Source organism: Oryzias latipes, chromosome 10 (assembly GCF_002234675.1).
Source record: "Oryzias latipes chromosome 10, ASM223467v1".
Taxonomy (NCBI): Eukaryota; Metazoa; Chordata; class Actinopteri; order Beloniformes; family Adrianichthyidae; genus Oryzias; species Oryzias latipes.
The window spans coordinates 25,178,981-25,193,307 of NC_019868.2; the positions used below are offsets into that span (position 1 = coordinate 25,178,981).

A 14,327-nucleotide genomic window follows, 5' to 3' on the forward strand; every position below is an offset into this window, starting at 1 on the left:
TGGGATCATCCAGCTCAGACTCCCGACACGGTTCAGTCCAGTTTGCATCGGTCAAGATTCAATTAAACTGTCAAACTGATTGGTCAAACTCTGATGTAGGATGAGCTCAAAACCTCAATGAGGCTTTAAAAAAAAACATCCACAATGAACAGGTTTAAACAAATGAAATCAAAGCTATACAGCAGTTTAGAGAAAGTCTGGACTTGAATTTACTGGCAGTTCTGTTCTCTGACCTCAAATCCTCTAATTTTTTTATGTTGTGACATTTAAAAGAAATTATTTTTAACATTCAAAAAGTGTAATTTTCTATTGACTTGTGTTATTTCTGCATACTTTTGAGGCTTTGATCCATACTAATAAAAGATTGAGGTAAATTCTTTTTGACTTATTTATAAATCACATCACTGAAACATCGAAATCCAACGACTCAGCAGGAAAGTCCAATCTCTGAATTCTGTGCTCCTGAATGAAACTGACCTTTAAAGGTGCGCGTTGTGACGCAGACACTGCTTCACACCCTTCCTCCTCCTCCTCCTCCTCCTCCCAGGTTTTCAAAGGGATGCGACCTCACCATACGGACGGGAGCTTCTTCAATCTGTCTCCTGTATTTTCTACACATGCCTCCCTGCTCCCTGTGTCACTTTTGTTCATCTGGCCTATATTCCAGTCCTCCTCTCCTCCCTGTTGATTTGGAAACAAGGAGTCTGGAAGACGTTTGTGCTTCCGTCTCTCCCTGAAGTGATCCGGGAGTGTTTGAGTCGGGGTCCTCCTCGAACACCTTGAGCATGAATAAAGGTGTTTTTGTCGTGTCTGATTGCCGTGTGTGTCTGCTGGTCTGTGCAGGATCTTGAGGGAACATTTAGGGGAGAAGGAGGTGCAGCTGTCCCTGACGTTTGATGCTGTGGAGGAGGCAGATCTGGCCAACTACACCTGTTATGTGGAGAACCACATAGGGAGGCGCAGCGGGAGTGCTATACTGCAGAAAAAAGGTAGACTTTTTTCCCCCCTCTTCTCTTCCAGCACTTTTTTTTCTTTGCTGTTTGAGTTCAATACCATGGAAAAAGAAAAGGTTTGAGTGGCCTCGTTAAGTTTTTGTGTGTCTTCACTGGAGCAATTCTTCATTTTCCTACTCTTACACTGCAGGGTGATTTGAGCAACTTTTAGTTATGAAGGAAATTTGGGGAGATCAGTCGTGCAAATTTGCAAAAAAAATACTTTCAAGGTTATGTGAATCCACCTTTCATATTAGATATTTGAGCCCGTGATCATAAAAGGATAAGAATTGTATTGATCTGAATCTGACCAATCAAGGACGGGTCAATTTGGATGCTTTGTTCCAGTATTTACAAAAGTTATGATAAATCAATCAGAACTTTATGTCTGCATCACTTTTTATCCCTTGTGCTATCTTGTGGGGTCCAGATGACCCCACTCTGACATTGACGTGTTATCCCTACCATGATAAAGGTGGTTTCTATGTAATCCATAGAAACCAATGTAGATCAAAAATCAGACTTTGAAGAAAGAAGAAAAAAGGTTCAGCGCACTAGATGAGCCCAGTCCCAACTTTAACGTGCCTTGGAGGCAGATAGCACAAGGGTTAAACAATCAAATGTCACAGAAAGGGCTTTATAACTAAAAGAAAATCAAGAAAAAATCAACATCTTCAACCATCCTGTACACTAAAACTCAATATATTCCCATATCCCTCCCCCCAAAAAATGCATAAAAAGCTAAGAATGGAGAGTCCTCAAGGTGAGGTCAATTCAAAGGAGAGGATCTGCCTGAATGGACAGCCTCCAAGACCAATCAGCTCCCCGACTGGAACTACGGTGGCCCCAAAGTCCAAACAACATGAACAAATCACGCAACGCAAAAACGAATTAAAGTTCACAATGAGACAAGCAAAACAAATAATAATTTAAAAAACTTTACATTTTAGAAATCAAAACAAATTAACAAAAACTAAACCAAACTAACAAAACACAATGAAAAACTGGAAAAATATTTCAACAGAAGATATTTCTTTAAGCTCCTGGCCACAGCCACTACAAAAGATGGGAATGACTCAATCAACTCTTTACCGCAGTTCAGTGTTCAGTGCTGATGTGATTTGGACTTTAGGGCCACCATATAGCTCATTGGAAGACAAACACAAGTCAAATTTTAAAACTTTAAAACTGTAATAAAGCTAAAGTGGCCCAGATTAATATAAAGTACAAGATAAAAAGAATAAAAATGACTTTAAGTGTTTAAGCATGTAAAAAGAATTTTATTTTACAGCTAGACTTAAAGGTTTTATTTCTAATCCTAAAAATAGCAGAGCATAAAAGATGCTTTACCTTGGTTTATTGTAGTTTTGTAGTTTAGGATCTGAAGATCCTTTAGGGTTCATTCATAAAACCAGATCTGAAAGAAAATTAATGGACAACAAAAAAAAAACACTTAAAATCCTTAAGAAGATCCTTAATATCTCTGCAAGGCAATAAACAAGGCAATAATTATACAAAATGAGTCCGACCATCTGTCAAAGCAGCCAGAAAACATACCCCACTGCATGTTTTTTGACTGGTTTGTCAGATGCAAAGCAGCATCGGCTTCACCTACCTGATACACATCCCATCTTTTCGACTCTGTCAACGAAGATTCCCTTTCAGGCCAGGAATCGATGCTGCTTTTAAAGCCAATGAATATTTTTGGATGAAACCAGAATGTGTGCAGACGGTAGAAAAGGCGAGAAGCTTCAGACTCAGGTCTGTGAGTGACAGGTGAGTGCCAGAAAGCACAATTAAAACAAAACAACAACAGCAAAGACACAGCCGTGGAAGCAGAGTTCTATAGGGGGAAGACGACCTGATAAGAGAATCTGCAAACAGACCTGCAAGAAAAGGAAAGTAGAAGGTTTACACACCAGGATTTAGTCACATGTCTGGAAGGAAAGAGAAAGGTATCATCCATGTCTTCCATGCATTGACTGGTCATGAGATATACAGATACAGTACACAGCCAATGCTTCATTGTAGCAATGAGGCTAAAATCCTTTGACGGCTCCTCCCACACGCGGCAGGAGCATCAGGTTTATTTTTGATCAAAGCAGTGAATTTGCAGCGCTTAGAGTTTTAGGGGACAGCCCTGCATGCCGAGTGGAGCGGTAAAGGAAAACATGCTGATTGAATACTATTTGTCTTTACCAAGGAAACCAGGGAGGATTAACCCATGTGATTAAAACTGTTACCGAAACCAATGGCCTATAGGTTGTAAAGTAAAAACCTCCACTCTGCACGGTCAAAGGCCCTTTCTGCATTCAAAGCTATGAGAAGATTTGGGATGTTGATCATGTTAAATCCTCGCCTTGAGTTGAAAAAGAAATGTCTATTTTTAATGAATCCAGTTAGGTTAGGGGAGATTATTCTTTTTTCATGACCTGTTTGTGAATACAAAAATCAATCAATTGTCTTTTGCTTCTTTTGCTGCAGCAAAATAACAAAACCACTGTATTTTTCAGAGTATAAGTCACACCCTCACCCAAGAGAGCACTCTTTTTTTTAAACCGCAATCTTCTTCTTCTATTGACGGCGCTGATGGCGGTACTTCCATGTCTCTGTAACCCAGTTTGATGACCTGCAGTCCCACATTAGTCCGAGGAATGAAAAAATAAAGAAATGAAAAAGAAACACATCATTAGGTCAGGAGATTGATCAGATTCTCCTCCGTGTTTGTTTTGTACAGCGCTTCTTCTGCTGTCAGTAGCAAATACTGACACACCTACAGTGCTCTCTACCGGTTGTTAGCGGGAAACAACCGCTCAAGGATGATTGGCTGTTAGTGGGAAAATAACAATTATAGGATCCTATTTATGTTTTTAAAAAAATGACATATAAATCACTCCTGAGTATAAGTCGCACCTCTGGTCAAACTATGCAAAAGAAAATGATTTATACTCGGAAACATACGGTACTTCCCTGAATCCTGTTAGAGATGATGTAGGCTAAGGCAGTAGTAGCTACTGGACCCTTTGGGCCGCAGACCGGTCCATGGGGCAGTTGGTATTGTGCCACAGAGAAAAAGAAACATTTTTTTCAAATCATTTAGTTGCTCTGTCACGTGCCGAAAATTCTTCCGCTACTTTCTTCAAGTGGCTGCTCCGACCGCTAAACTTAGACTTTCAACTTTCAAAGTTTCAAAAACAAACAATTTTAGAAAGTTTATCGTCTTGTCTAAAAGGGCCAGGAAATAGAAGAAGAGCATTTGACTTCAAAATAACAGAAATCTGCATTTATAAGACAAAAAACAGGAGCATTTACTCCAAATCATTTTCAGCAACCAGCTGTCAAATGTTACAAGGACGCTGCTTGTATCAAAATATTAAACAGTCAAACGCAAGTTTCTTTTTGTATTTATCCATCAACATCTTAAAAGTTGGAAGAGGCTGAAGACAGTTGAGGGAAAATCTATGTCACATTTGAATGATTCCTACACAAAATCAAGTGAACAAATAAAGCTTAAAGTGTGGATGCCATGCTTTGAACAACTTTGTCAAATAAAAAAGCCCTTTAAACGCTGATTCTATTGATACCAATAGTTCGCGTCGAAAAAAATCCGAAGCATATGAATAATAGACATCTTTCGAAGGAATCAGAGATTTGGATCTGCCGCTAGAGCGCAGGCTGGAAGTGAACCCGATATGACCTGTGACGTCATGAAAGGCGTTGATTTTCGCAGTTCCGCTTCGGACAGCATGTAAACAAAACCGGTAGTCTTCGTTTCTCTCGTGTTTAAATCTGTTAATCATCAACATGCCAAGTCGTTGTGTGGCAGCTGGATGTAGCAATACATCTACTGAAAGTGTATCTGTGTATAAAATTCCCAAACAAGAAACGCTGCTGAAAAGGGGAAAGTTCAAGAAGGTGGACGGCGAAGGATTTTTCCCTCCAGATCTGCAGGAGAGAAGTCTGCGTTTTCGAAGGGACAAAAACCGGGACACAAACGAAGAATTTTGAACGGAGAGTTGGGAGGAGGATCTTGGCTTCTGAGTCGAGGAAAGGCGGGTGAGCTGGAAGCGAGCGAGCCGTTTTCTGGGTCGGAGAGGACGGCGCTGGAGTCGGGAGCGGAGGCTGCTAAGCTAGTGTGCATCACGATGGATCACATTGAGGCGAAGTAGTCGTGTTTTCTGTTGTCCTTGGATCCAACTGGAGTATTTCAACGCACTCAATGTTTTGCAAGAGAAGCAACAGGCCTGCAACGTTTTTTTTCTTTTGCTTTTGAGGTGCCGGTACCGTGAGTAAACTGAACTGTGTGTGTGTGAGCGCGCGCGCGCGCACGAGAAAAGGTTTCAAACGGGTTCAAACGGGTAAAACTGTTAATGTTCCACAGTTGTTAATGGTATACAGTGACTTTGTTAACTAAAGAGTAGTACCATCTGGGAAACTTTTATTTTGTGACATTTATTTTGTAAATTGGGTTGAAAACCAGTGTTTACCTTTGTTTAGATTAGGCCAAAAGGGGACATTTTGAGTATATTTTAGGGTAAGTGGAGTAATTTAATTTTATACATTTTTTAGACTTACTGGAGTCTAGCCGAATCTTCATGCTGGCTATCGTCATGATCGGCATGATCACTAGACCTACTACTTTCTGCTATATCCTCCTCACTTTCGCAAAAGGGTTCGAATCGATACGGTTGCAAAAGTGACTCATCATCATGATAATCTCCGCAACTTTCCTCTTCATCTTTCTGTTCATCTGATGATAAATCGCTAATAGAGACGGTAGCATCACTCTGTGCTTCGCTATCGGGGCTAGCCATGTTGTCTGCCTTGTCTTCCTTTCGTTACGTCACAAACAGGGCGGCGCGAATTCGGCGGAATGCGTGAAGCCGGCGGCCGTCCTCGTTGTTTATATTGCGTTTTTCGCTATTTATTCTTTTTCGAAAAATATTAAAAACAATCGCAACATGAAATAGAAACTATTTACTATATTTTGGCTTATTAAAATAGGCCATGTCACCCACACTTTAAGGCAGCTGCAGGTATTTTACTGAGGATGAAGATAAACTTAAAAAGTTAAGGTAAATTGAAAGCAACAAAATGAAAAAACAGACACTTCAGCCTTAAACAGGTTGGTCCATGAAAAGATTGTTTGACATTAAACTGGTCTGTGTGTATCTATCTATCTATCTATCTATCTATCTATCTATCTATCTATCTATCTATCTATCTATCTATCTATCTATCTATCTATCTATCTATCTATCTATCTATCTATCTATCTATCTATCTATCTATCTATCTATCTATCTATAAAAATATCAAATCTTTTGCTGCTCCACTGTTTTGCTTCTGGTTTCCTGAAAAAGACTAAATAAATATTTTAGTTCTATTCCACCCCATGCGAGCTTGATTTAAAAAGGGGCGTGCTCTCGTTTTCTAGATGCACTTTCGGGATAAAACAGCTGCAGTAGTCATGTTGGATCACGGTCTCCATCCGATCCGCGGATAGGACAGTACAGGTCAGAGGCCGGGACCCAGAAAAAAGGCAGGGACCTTCAGACGCAGAAGGAGAAAGAGAATAGCAAAGCAGTGCTAGAGGTGTACGTTTCCACAAGTCTTAGAGGCAAAGAAAGCTGGTCACTTTAGAGAAAAATCCATGCAATAACGCAAGAATGGGGAAACAGCAGGCGAGAAATTACTGAACAATGAGGAGGTGATACAACCACGACAGGGGTGAAGATAGCAGCAGGAATGGGGGAGTGTGAAAGGGTTAGAAAACGAGGTGGAGAAAAAAAGGAACAGGAGTCAGAGGACTAGAAACAGGTCTTAGTTTCTCCCCTCTGACTTCTGTTGAGCGCCTTGGGTGTCAAATCTATCTTACTATACTTAACTAGCACCCCTGGGACTCTCACACAAGCAGACACACTCACTGTCAGGACACACACCTCCAGAGGCGCTCTGGAGGAGAATCATTTAGCTCTTAACAGTGTAATTACCTCGAGGAAAGTTCGTCTTTGCTCGTGCACGTTTGCATTTAAACCCAAGAATGGGGGGGAGGCACCACTGCTTTCTGCATAATGCATGTGAGTGTGCTGAGGCGGGCTGCACAAAAACGCACACTGACAGACATTCTCTCATGGGGGGAATTAAACATAATGTGCCTGTTTAGTGCTGTGGTCATCTGCATGCATGCAGGCAGAAACGCGCAAAACGAGCAGTGACTGCAACCAAAGAACGAGCATCAGTGCAGCTGCTTTTCTGCAGCACAGACTGAGTCCTGTTACATTTTCAAGATGGAAAACTACGGTGGCCCTGAAGCCCAAATCACATTAACAAATCACTCAAGACAAAAGCATATTAAAGATCAGAATGACAATGACGAAAGCAAAACAAGTAATGTACAGTTTATAATTCAAAAACAAAATTTTAGAAACCAAAACATTAAAAATAATAATAATAACATTTCGGAATTTTTTTTTTTTTTCAGAAATCAGAACAAAATGTTAAAAACAAAACAAGACGTCAAAAAAGATATGTATTGCGGGACATGGGTGGTCTAGATGTTCTACCTATCTGTGGTAAAAAAAAAAGAAAATTGATTGATCAATCACTGAACTTTTTAAATGCCTTCAACAAATATGTCTCAACCCTGGAGAACACAACAACAGTTTTCTTCAGGGCTTTTAAATTTATTAAACAAATTAGTTTTTTCTTTGTTCATGATGAGAAGTAACAATTATTAGCAACCAAAAAATAAAAACAAAACATTAAAAATAAAACAATAGAAAACTAAACAAAAAAAGAAAACGAGGGCCACATTTGACCCTGTGGGTTCTGTAGGGTTAAGATATCACCGTGCCATATAACTTCAATGCATTAGTTTCATTTTTTAACATTCATTTGGTTTCTGAAAATTACTTTTGTTTTCTGAAACATTTCATTATTGTTTGTTTCATTATTTTGGAACTGTTGTTGTTTTTTCAAATTATGTCACAGTTTCTGGAATTTTGTTTTCATTTCTAAGATGTAATGTTTTTATTTATTTCTTTGAGTGATTTGTTGATGTGATTTGCACTTCAGGGCCATCGAACAGACATGCAGTCCTTAATTATGGCCCGCAGCAGCAGTCTCGAAACTTTTTCCGGCATCAACGGCAAGCTAGTCTGGAAGAAATATTGCAATCAGAAGTTGTAGATTTTGACCGGCGTCCGAGGGGCGAGCTCGCAAAGTGACGCAGTGTTATAACTCCTGTGTTTTTCAAAGGACTACTGTGAAATTTGAATACATGCAATAATGCCTGAAACTGCATACATTGAAAAACACTGGATATGGACATATAAGGAATGTGGGCGTGGTAAGCATAAAACCACTGTTGCTAAGGACAACCGAAAGTTTACTTTTACCAATTTGTCGCAAACTGACGTCAATCTGTTCGTCCTCCCGAGGGGACCAAAACATAAAATGGTTGCTATGGAGATAAAATAAACAAAAAAGCCGCCATTTTGGAAAAAGTGGGTTTTTTATCAACTTATGACATATAGCTCTCACCAATGGAGGAATGTGTTTTTCTGAGACAGTTAATGATGCTGATCGCAATGCCAGCAGTTTTAGCAACATTAGCATAGAAAGCATAGTTAGCATAATTAGCATTTTTTTTATGTGTTTTTCCGAGTCAGTTGATGATGCTGATTGCTATGCTAGCACTTTTAGCTATGTTAGCATAACTAGCATAGTTAGCATAATTAGCATTTTAGGTAATGTGTTTTTCTGAGTCAGGTAATGATGCTGATCGCTATAATAGCACTTTTAGCCACAATAGCATAGCTAGCATAGTTAGCATAATTAGCATTTTTAAAAATGTGTTTTCCTAAGTCAGTTGATGATGCTGATCGCTATGCTAGCACTTTTAGCCAAATGAGCATAGCTAGCATAGTTAGCATAATTAGCAAAGGCCGTTTTGAATGGCCTTTGGGCAGTGAGGGTAGTGAGGGAGGCAGTGGTGCGTAGAGTTGGGCGTGGAAGGCTAGTTGCGTTTGCGGGCCATACAACGCCGCTTGCGGCTTTAATTATTATCTTTGTCTTATTTATTCCCCAAAAAAATAGATTAGAACAGAAATTTGATCACGTAATCCTTAATTTTGGTTTTCAGCGGCTGAATCCTCATCCATTAGAATAAAACTCGGACTTCTTTCTTTCCTTATATCATCCTCTCTGGCTTTTTAACTTAAAAAGCAAATGAGAGATAGATTATCATTTTAACCCAGATTAAGTGTATGTGCACAGCAAAATATTTTCCAAATTTGAAGTTTTTTACCAGTTTACTCACTCTCCACCTGCAGTTCTGTTTTATTTGTGGTTTTCACTCATACAGCAGGACCACAATCATTTACTTTATGGTATTTTATATCTTGTTTGCATTTTTCCTTTAAAGTTGTACTTTTTAAAGTAAAATAAAAAATGTTAAAGAAAGGATGTAAATTCTAAATTAAACAACAGCAGACTTAAGGACGGGGAGAAATGAAAGCAGCAACAAGTGAAACACTTAAAGCCCCTTCTGCTGATATAGCATCAAAAAACAATAAACGTATGCAAGAAGTGACAAGAAAACGTAGAGTTAAAATGTAAATATAATATAATTATATTATTCATTTTATTTTATGTTTTACATTATTTTTAAATGTTAACCTGACTATCAGTGAAAAAAATCATTTGTCCAGCCGGGTTTTTTATTTAAATACACCAAAAACTACAATTCCAGAGCAACACCCCCTTTCCTTTAGATATAATTGAAAAACCTAAATGTCTTCTTTAGACACTAAAAGGAGTTAATTCTGTAGTGTACAGTAGTTGGGGGATATTAAGGCTTAAATACAGTATGTCCTCTACAGAGGAATAATTTGTCAGGAGGATATTAGAAGAGCACGATAATAAATCGCTTCGGATGAAAGTGTCTAACAAACAATTAAACGTGAATCCTTTCTTTTTATTTTATTACAACTATTTTATTTAAAATGATATTTGGTCGTTGGGGGTTGGGACAAGGGAAAAAAGGCGTTTTAGGGGGTAATCCAGACCTATTTCTAATTACAAAACTCTTTTCAAGTTTTTTTTCTTACATTTACTCAGAAACTTAGTTTTTTGTGTGTTTTTTTTCTTGTTTTACAGTCACTGTACAGTCATTTTTTACTTTTCTCAGTTTTTCTTTATACAATTCCTGCTTAAAATTATCCATATTTATATTTGAAAAGACCTGTAAACTGAAAAAAAAGGGAAAATCTATAGTGTTTCCTGTTTGCTTTGCTGCTAAAAATGGATCTTTAAAGCTTTGAAAGCCAATTGAAGACAATTCTTGTTTTTGGGGACTAAAACAAAATCAAAAACACCTTTATTGCAACTTGTTAGCTGAGTTAACTGCGATCTAACGCAGGGCAGTGTGTTCTTTTCTGCTTCAAAGCTGGTTGAGGATCCACAAATGTCTAGAAGAAGAGGCCAGCAGCTTGATATTGATGAATGTTTAAACTATTTAGGAGAAAATGAATTCTACGGACAGCAGCTGTTCCCTAGAACCTCACAACTGCTGTTCCATCATCAAAGTTTGTTTCAACTTTTAGTCGAAAAGTTTAACATCTGAGCCGAACGCATAAAGATTCTTGAACAGGAAGAAATCTGTCCAGAACGCAAGACGACAGCCTAAACAAAGCACAAGTAATTCCAAGTTAGTGGACGTTATCAAAGCTTGATTTCATGCACCGAGTGTGTGTGATTAAATTAGGATGTGCTGTCACTCTGCAGTGACCCACGGTAATGGGTTGATGCATCTCTGTTGCACACATGCACTCGCACAGGGACACACACCTACAGTGCACACGCAGCCTTATCGTAACTGACAGAGCAGAAGGGGGCTGCCTGCAGCCCCCACGAGCTGAAGAGAGGCAAGGGGAAGGCAGACAGACCGGGGCGGAGAAAATGACAGACAGGAAGGACAGATGGGCTCTCTGCAAAGACATCGAGACGGTTCCTCTGATGCTCTCAGAGGTTAGTGAAAGACATTCATTATTTCTTTCCGCTGTTATTCAAAACTTCAATGTTGTTTTTAAATATTGGAAACAATTTTTCATTCATTCTGCTGAGTCAAACCTGCTTTGAAAGTTCCCAGACTTCAGACACTGACATTAAAAACAGGAACAACCAAACCAAATTAGAGAAAGCACTTGAAACTGTGCAACAACTAACTGACTTTTCTCATTCAGTCACCTTCAACACCTGCTTTGTCTGTGCAGGGTCATGGGAGTGGATGGACCCAAGATCCTGTAGAGTAAAGGCAGTGTTCGCGCTGGACACTTCATCTGTCAATCACAGAGCTGTCATTGACCGACTGTTCAATTTAATTCATGTTCATTTATATGGCGCCTTACCAAGGCACATTAAAAGCTCAAATCATTAATAACAACAGCTAAAAAAGTTAAAATGGTGACATGACATGAAAAGGAGACTGATTTCCAAGCAAAACCGGTAAAACACACCAGCAGTAGCGGACACGGTTAGGTGGATATTTCAGACAAATCATATATTTTGTGATACAAGCACCAACTTTGGTATGGACGTAGCTTAAAATCCCATTTTTCAGAAAGGCTTGCTACCACATTAGAAAAATCCATAACGTCAGCCGTTTGTAAAAACGGCGGCCGCACACTCAATCGCTACAAAAATATTCAGTGTCGATTTGCCCCAGTCTCAACAGTATAGGCTGGGCTGGGAGAATCACAAAAGACCGCTCTCATCCCGGACACTGCCTTTTCAGCCTCCTCCCGTCAGGGCGGCACTTTAGGACAATACTCACCAAAACCACTCGCCACAAAGACAGCTTCCTTCCACGAGCCGTCACTCTAATGACCTCCTGACCCCTCAAAAACACAGAACAAAACCAAAGAAACTGTCACACCGGAACTACTGTTGCATTTTTAATTAGTCATTTTTATTTAGTTGTCTTTATTTATTCCTATATCTACCTTATATTACTTTTTATCCTATTTTGTTTTTACCCCTTTACACTTTTTTTATACCTTGTTAGTTTGCACGAGAGCACAAGACACCAAAGCCAAATTCCTTGTACATGCGCTTTACTTGCCCTATAAAGCTGATTCTGGCTCCTTAAAAACCAGACAAAACAAATAGTTTCCTCCCTGATAAACAAGATAAACTAACTTTGAATGTTTATCATTGGAGATTTGCAGCCTCCAACCAGAGATGCCTATAAAGTCAAACAGTCGGTCAAACAGGGTAAAGTCTCAGTGCATCTCGGGGCTGAATGAGCGTCCTCTGGACTTAGAAGGTCTCTATGATAGAAGTGAGCTGACACTGATTTACTCTGTCTGGATGACTACATTTTTTTCACAACAGAAGGAAGGAAACGGACACGATCGTCACATTTTAGCTTAAGTTTAAATAAAGATTCTCCGAACCCAAAGCCAGAGCTCAAGCTCCATGATTACCAATCCCAGTTTCCACCTCTGATTAAAACAAAAAGAAGATTGGAATCAAAGAGGAAGAGCAGGTTCTGTTCCCTATACGGCGGATCAGTTAGTGTCTCTGTGTTCTAATCCAAACTCCAGAAAACTGAGATGTTCTTTTTTAGAAATTTTCATTACCACCCAAAAAAAAAAGAGACAAGAGACTGAATCACATCACTAATCTGTCGTCTGACCTGTAATGTTGCAGTTCTGATGTTAAAAAAAATCAACAATTGTAGTTTCATACTAAATATTACAATGCTATGTAAAATGCATTTTATATCATGAAGTGAGCGTCCCGCCCTAAACCCTAAATTTCATCCCCGAAGTTAATATTTTTTTGCCTCGTTGGTCAAAAACATGTACTTTTTTCTACTATACTAAATAGAAGAGCCGTTTAGTTCTAAGAAAATTGAATAATCTCATAAACTTTAACAGTGAAATAAAAAAAAGTTTGGATTTGTGAGTCACTCACTTCTCAAACTTCCTCCAACCATTTTTTGGTGCATTTTGTCGACTTGATTGGCACCACCTCAGTGGTCTTTGCCCTGAGACTGGAAGGGTAATTTATTCATTCATTCATTCATTCATTCATTCATCTTCTGCAGTTTTTGTCCCTTTCGGGGTGACGGGGCTGCTGGAGCCTATCTCGGCCACTTATGGGCAAAGGCAGGGGACACCCTGGACAGGTCGCCAGTCTGTCACAGGACTGGAAGGTTGTGAGTTCAAATCCACGGCCGAGTCAAACTAAAATGGGACCCAATGTCTCCCTGCTTGACTGAGTGTCAATTACCAGCATTTAGGTGTTGGATTCGAGAGTTAAACTGGTTCCTTAGTGCTGCTGCTCCCTGCTCCACCAGGGGATGGGTCAAACACGAAAAGCAACTTTCACAGACCTATAGGTGCGCGACAGCTAGTGGGACTTTAACTGATGGATCTCCTTTAGAGGCCAGAAACTGTCAACCATCAAAATCCCTGCAAGCCACAAAAATCTCCTCCAGCAAACATTAATCTGGTTAAACTGAGAGATTTGATTCTGGTGAATTTAAAAATTCAAAAAGAGGACGACACTGAGACTTCAGTGAGCAGGAAGCCGAAAAGATCAGAAGATATTTGGTTTTTGCTCCTTAAGACTAATCCCTGGATGTTTTACCAATTTTACAAGTAGCAGAAATTGTTTTATTGCGACAAAACATCCCAATTAGACCCCCCACACTCACACGCTCACACACTAAAGGATAGAAAGCCAGTTTTCACAGACTAAAGTCCTTTATGGTTTTGATAAATTTCTGAGTTGTGTCATCAAATGCTCTTATCGCCATGGAGACAGGGCGGGACGTTTTTAAAGACATCCATTCAACAAAGAAAAATACTGTGTGTTAGGATGGGGGGGGGTGTCATGGATGAGCTTTTAGTGTCCTCTGGGAAAGGAGGAGATGCCAGAATTTATTCATTCACATAATGTTTGAGGTTTATCTTATAATTTCATTTTTTTTTACATTTTACTAACTCAACATACTAGGACAACAACATAAACTGAGAATTGAATAAAAACAATATTTAAATGCATTTAATGACTAATTTATTGACACTTTAATTAAAAATGCAATTCTTTGTCTGTGCAAATGCAGCACAGGGTAAGGACTCTTACCGTGTAGACTTAAATTCAGTCGATCTCAGGGGAGACTTTTAGTGGTCAAAGACAAAGACATTGGTCGCAGGAACACAAATTTCCTTCTTTTTATTTTTGGGAGGGGGTTAAAGCGGAATTAATGGTAAAAAGAAAGCGTTAGAAAGCTTCTCCACCTTTTTCATCGGGAGCCTCCAT

At 39.2% G+C, this 14,327-nt stretch overlaps 1 protein-coding gene and 1 long non-coding RNA gene across 2 annotated transcripts in view; one reads left to right on the forward strand and one right to left on the reverse strand.

The window, feature by feature from the left end:
- Nucleotides 1-14,327, forward strand: part of LOC101155858 (X-linked interleukin-1 receptor accessory protein-like 2) — a 403,702-nt gene that overhangs the window by 371,882 nt on the left and 17,493 nt on the right. The window contains exon 9 of the mRNA XM_020706755.2: nt 844-989. Coding sequence (XP_020562414.1) covers nt 844-989 — 146 coding nt within the window. The remainder of the gene's footprint in view (nt 1-843; nt 990-14,327) is intronic.
- LOC110015777 lies at nt 2,343-4,499 on the reverse strand. Its single transcript, XR_002291040.2, has 2 exons — nt 2,608-4,499; nt 2,343-2,409 (listed from the first exon to the last, which is right to left on the reverse strand). It is a non-coding gene; the product is annotated as an uncharacterized LOC110015777 (long non-coding RNA).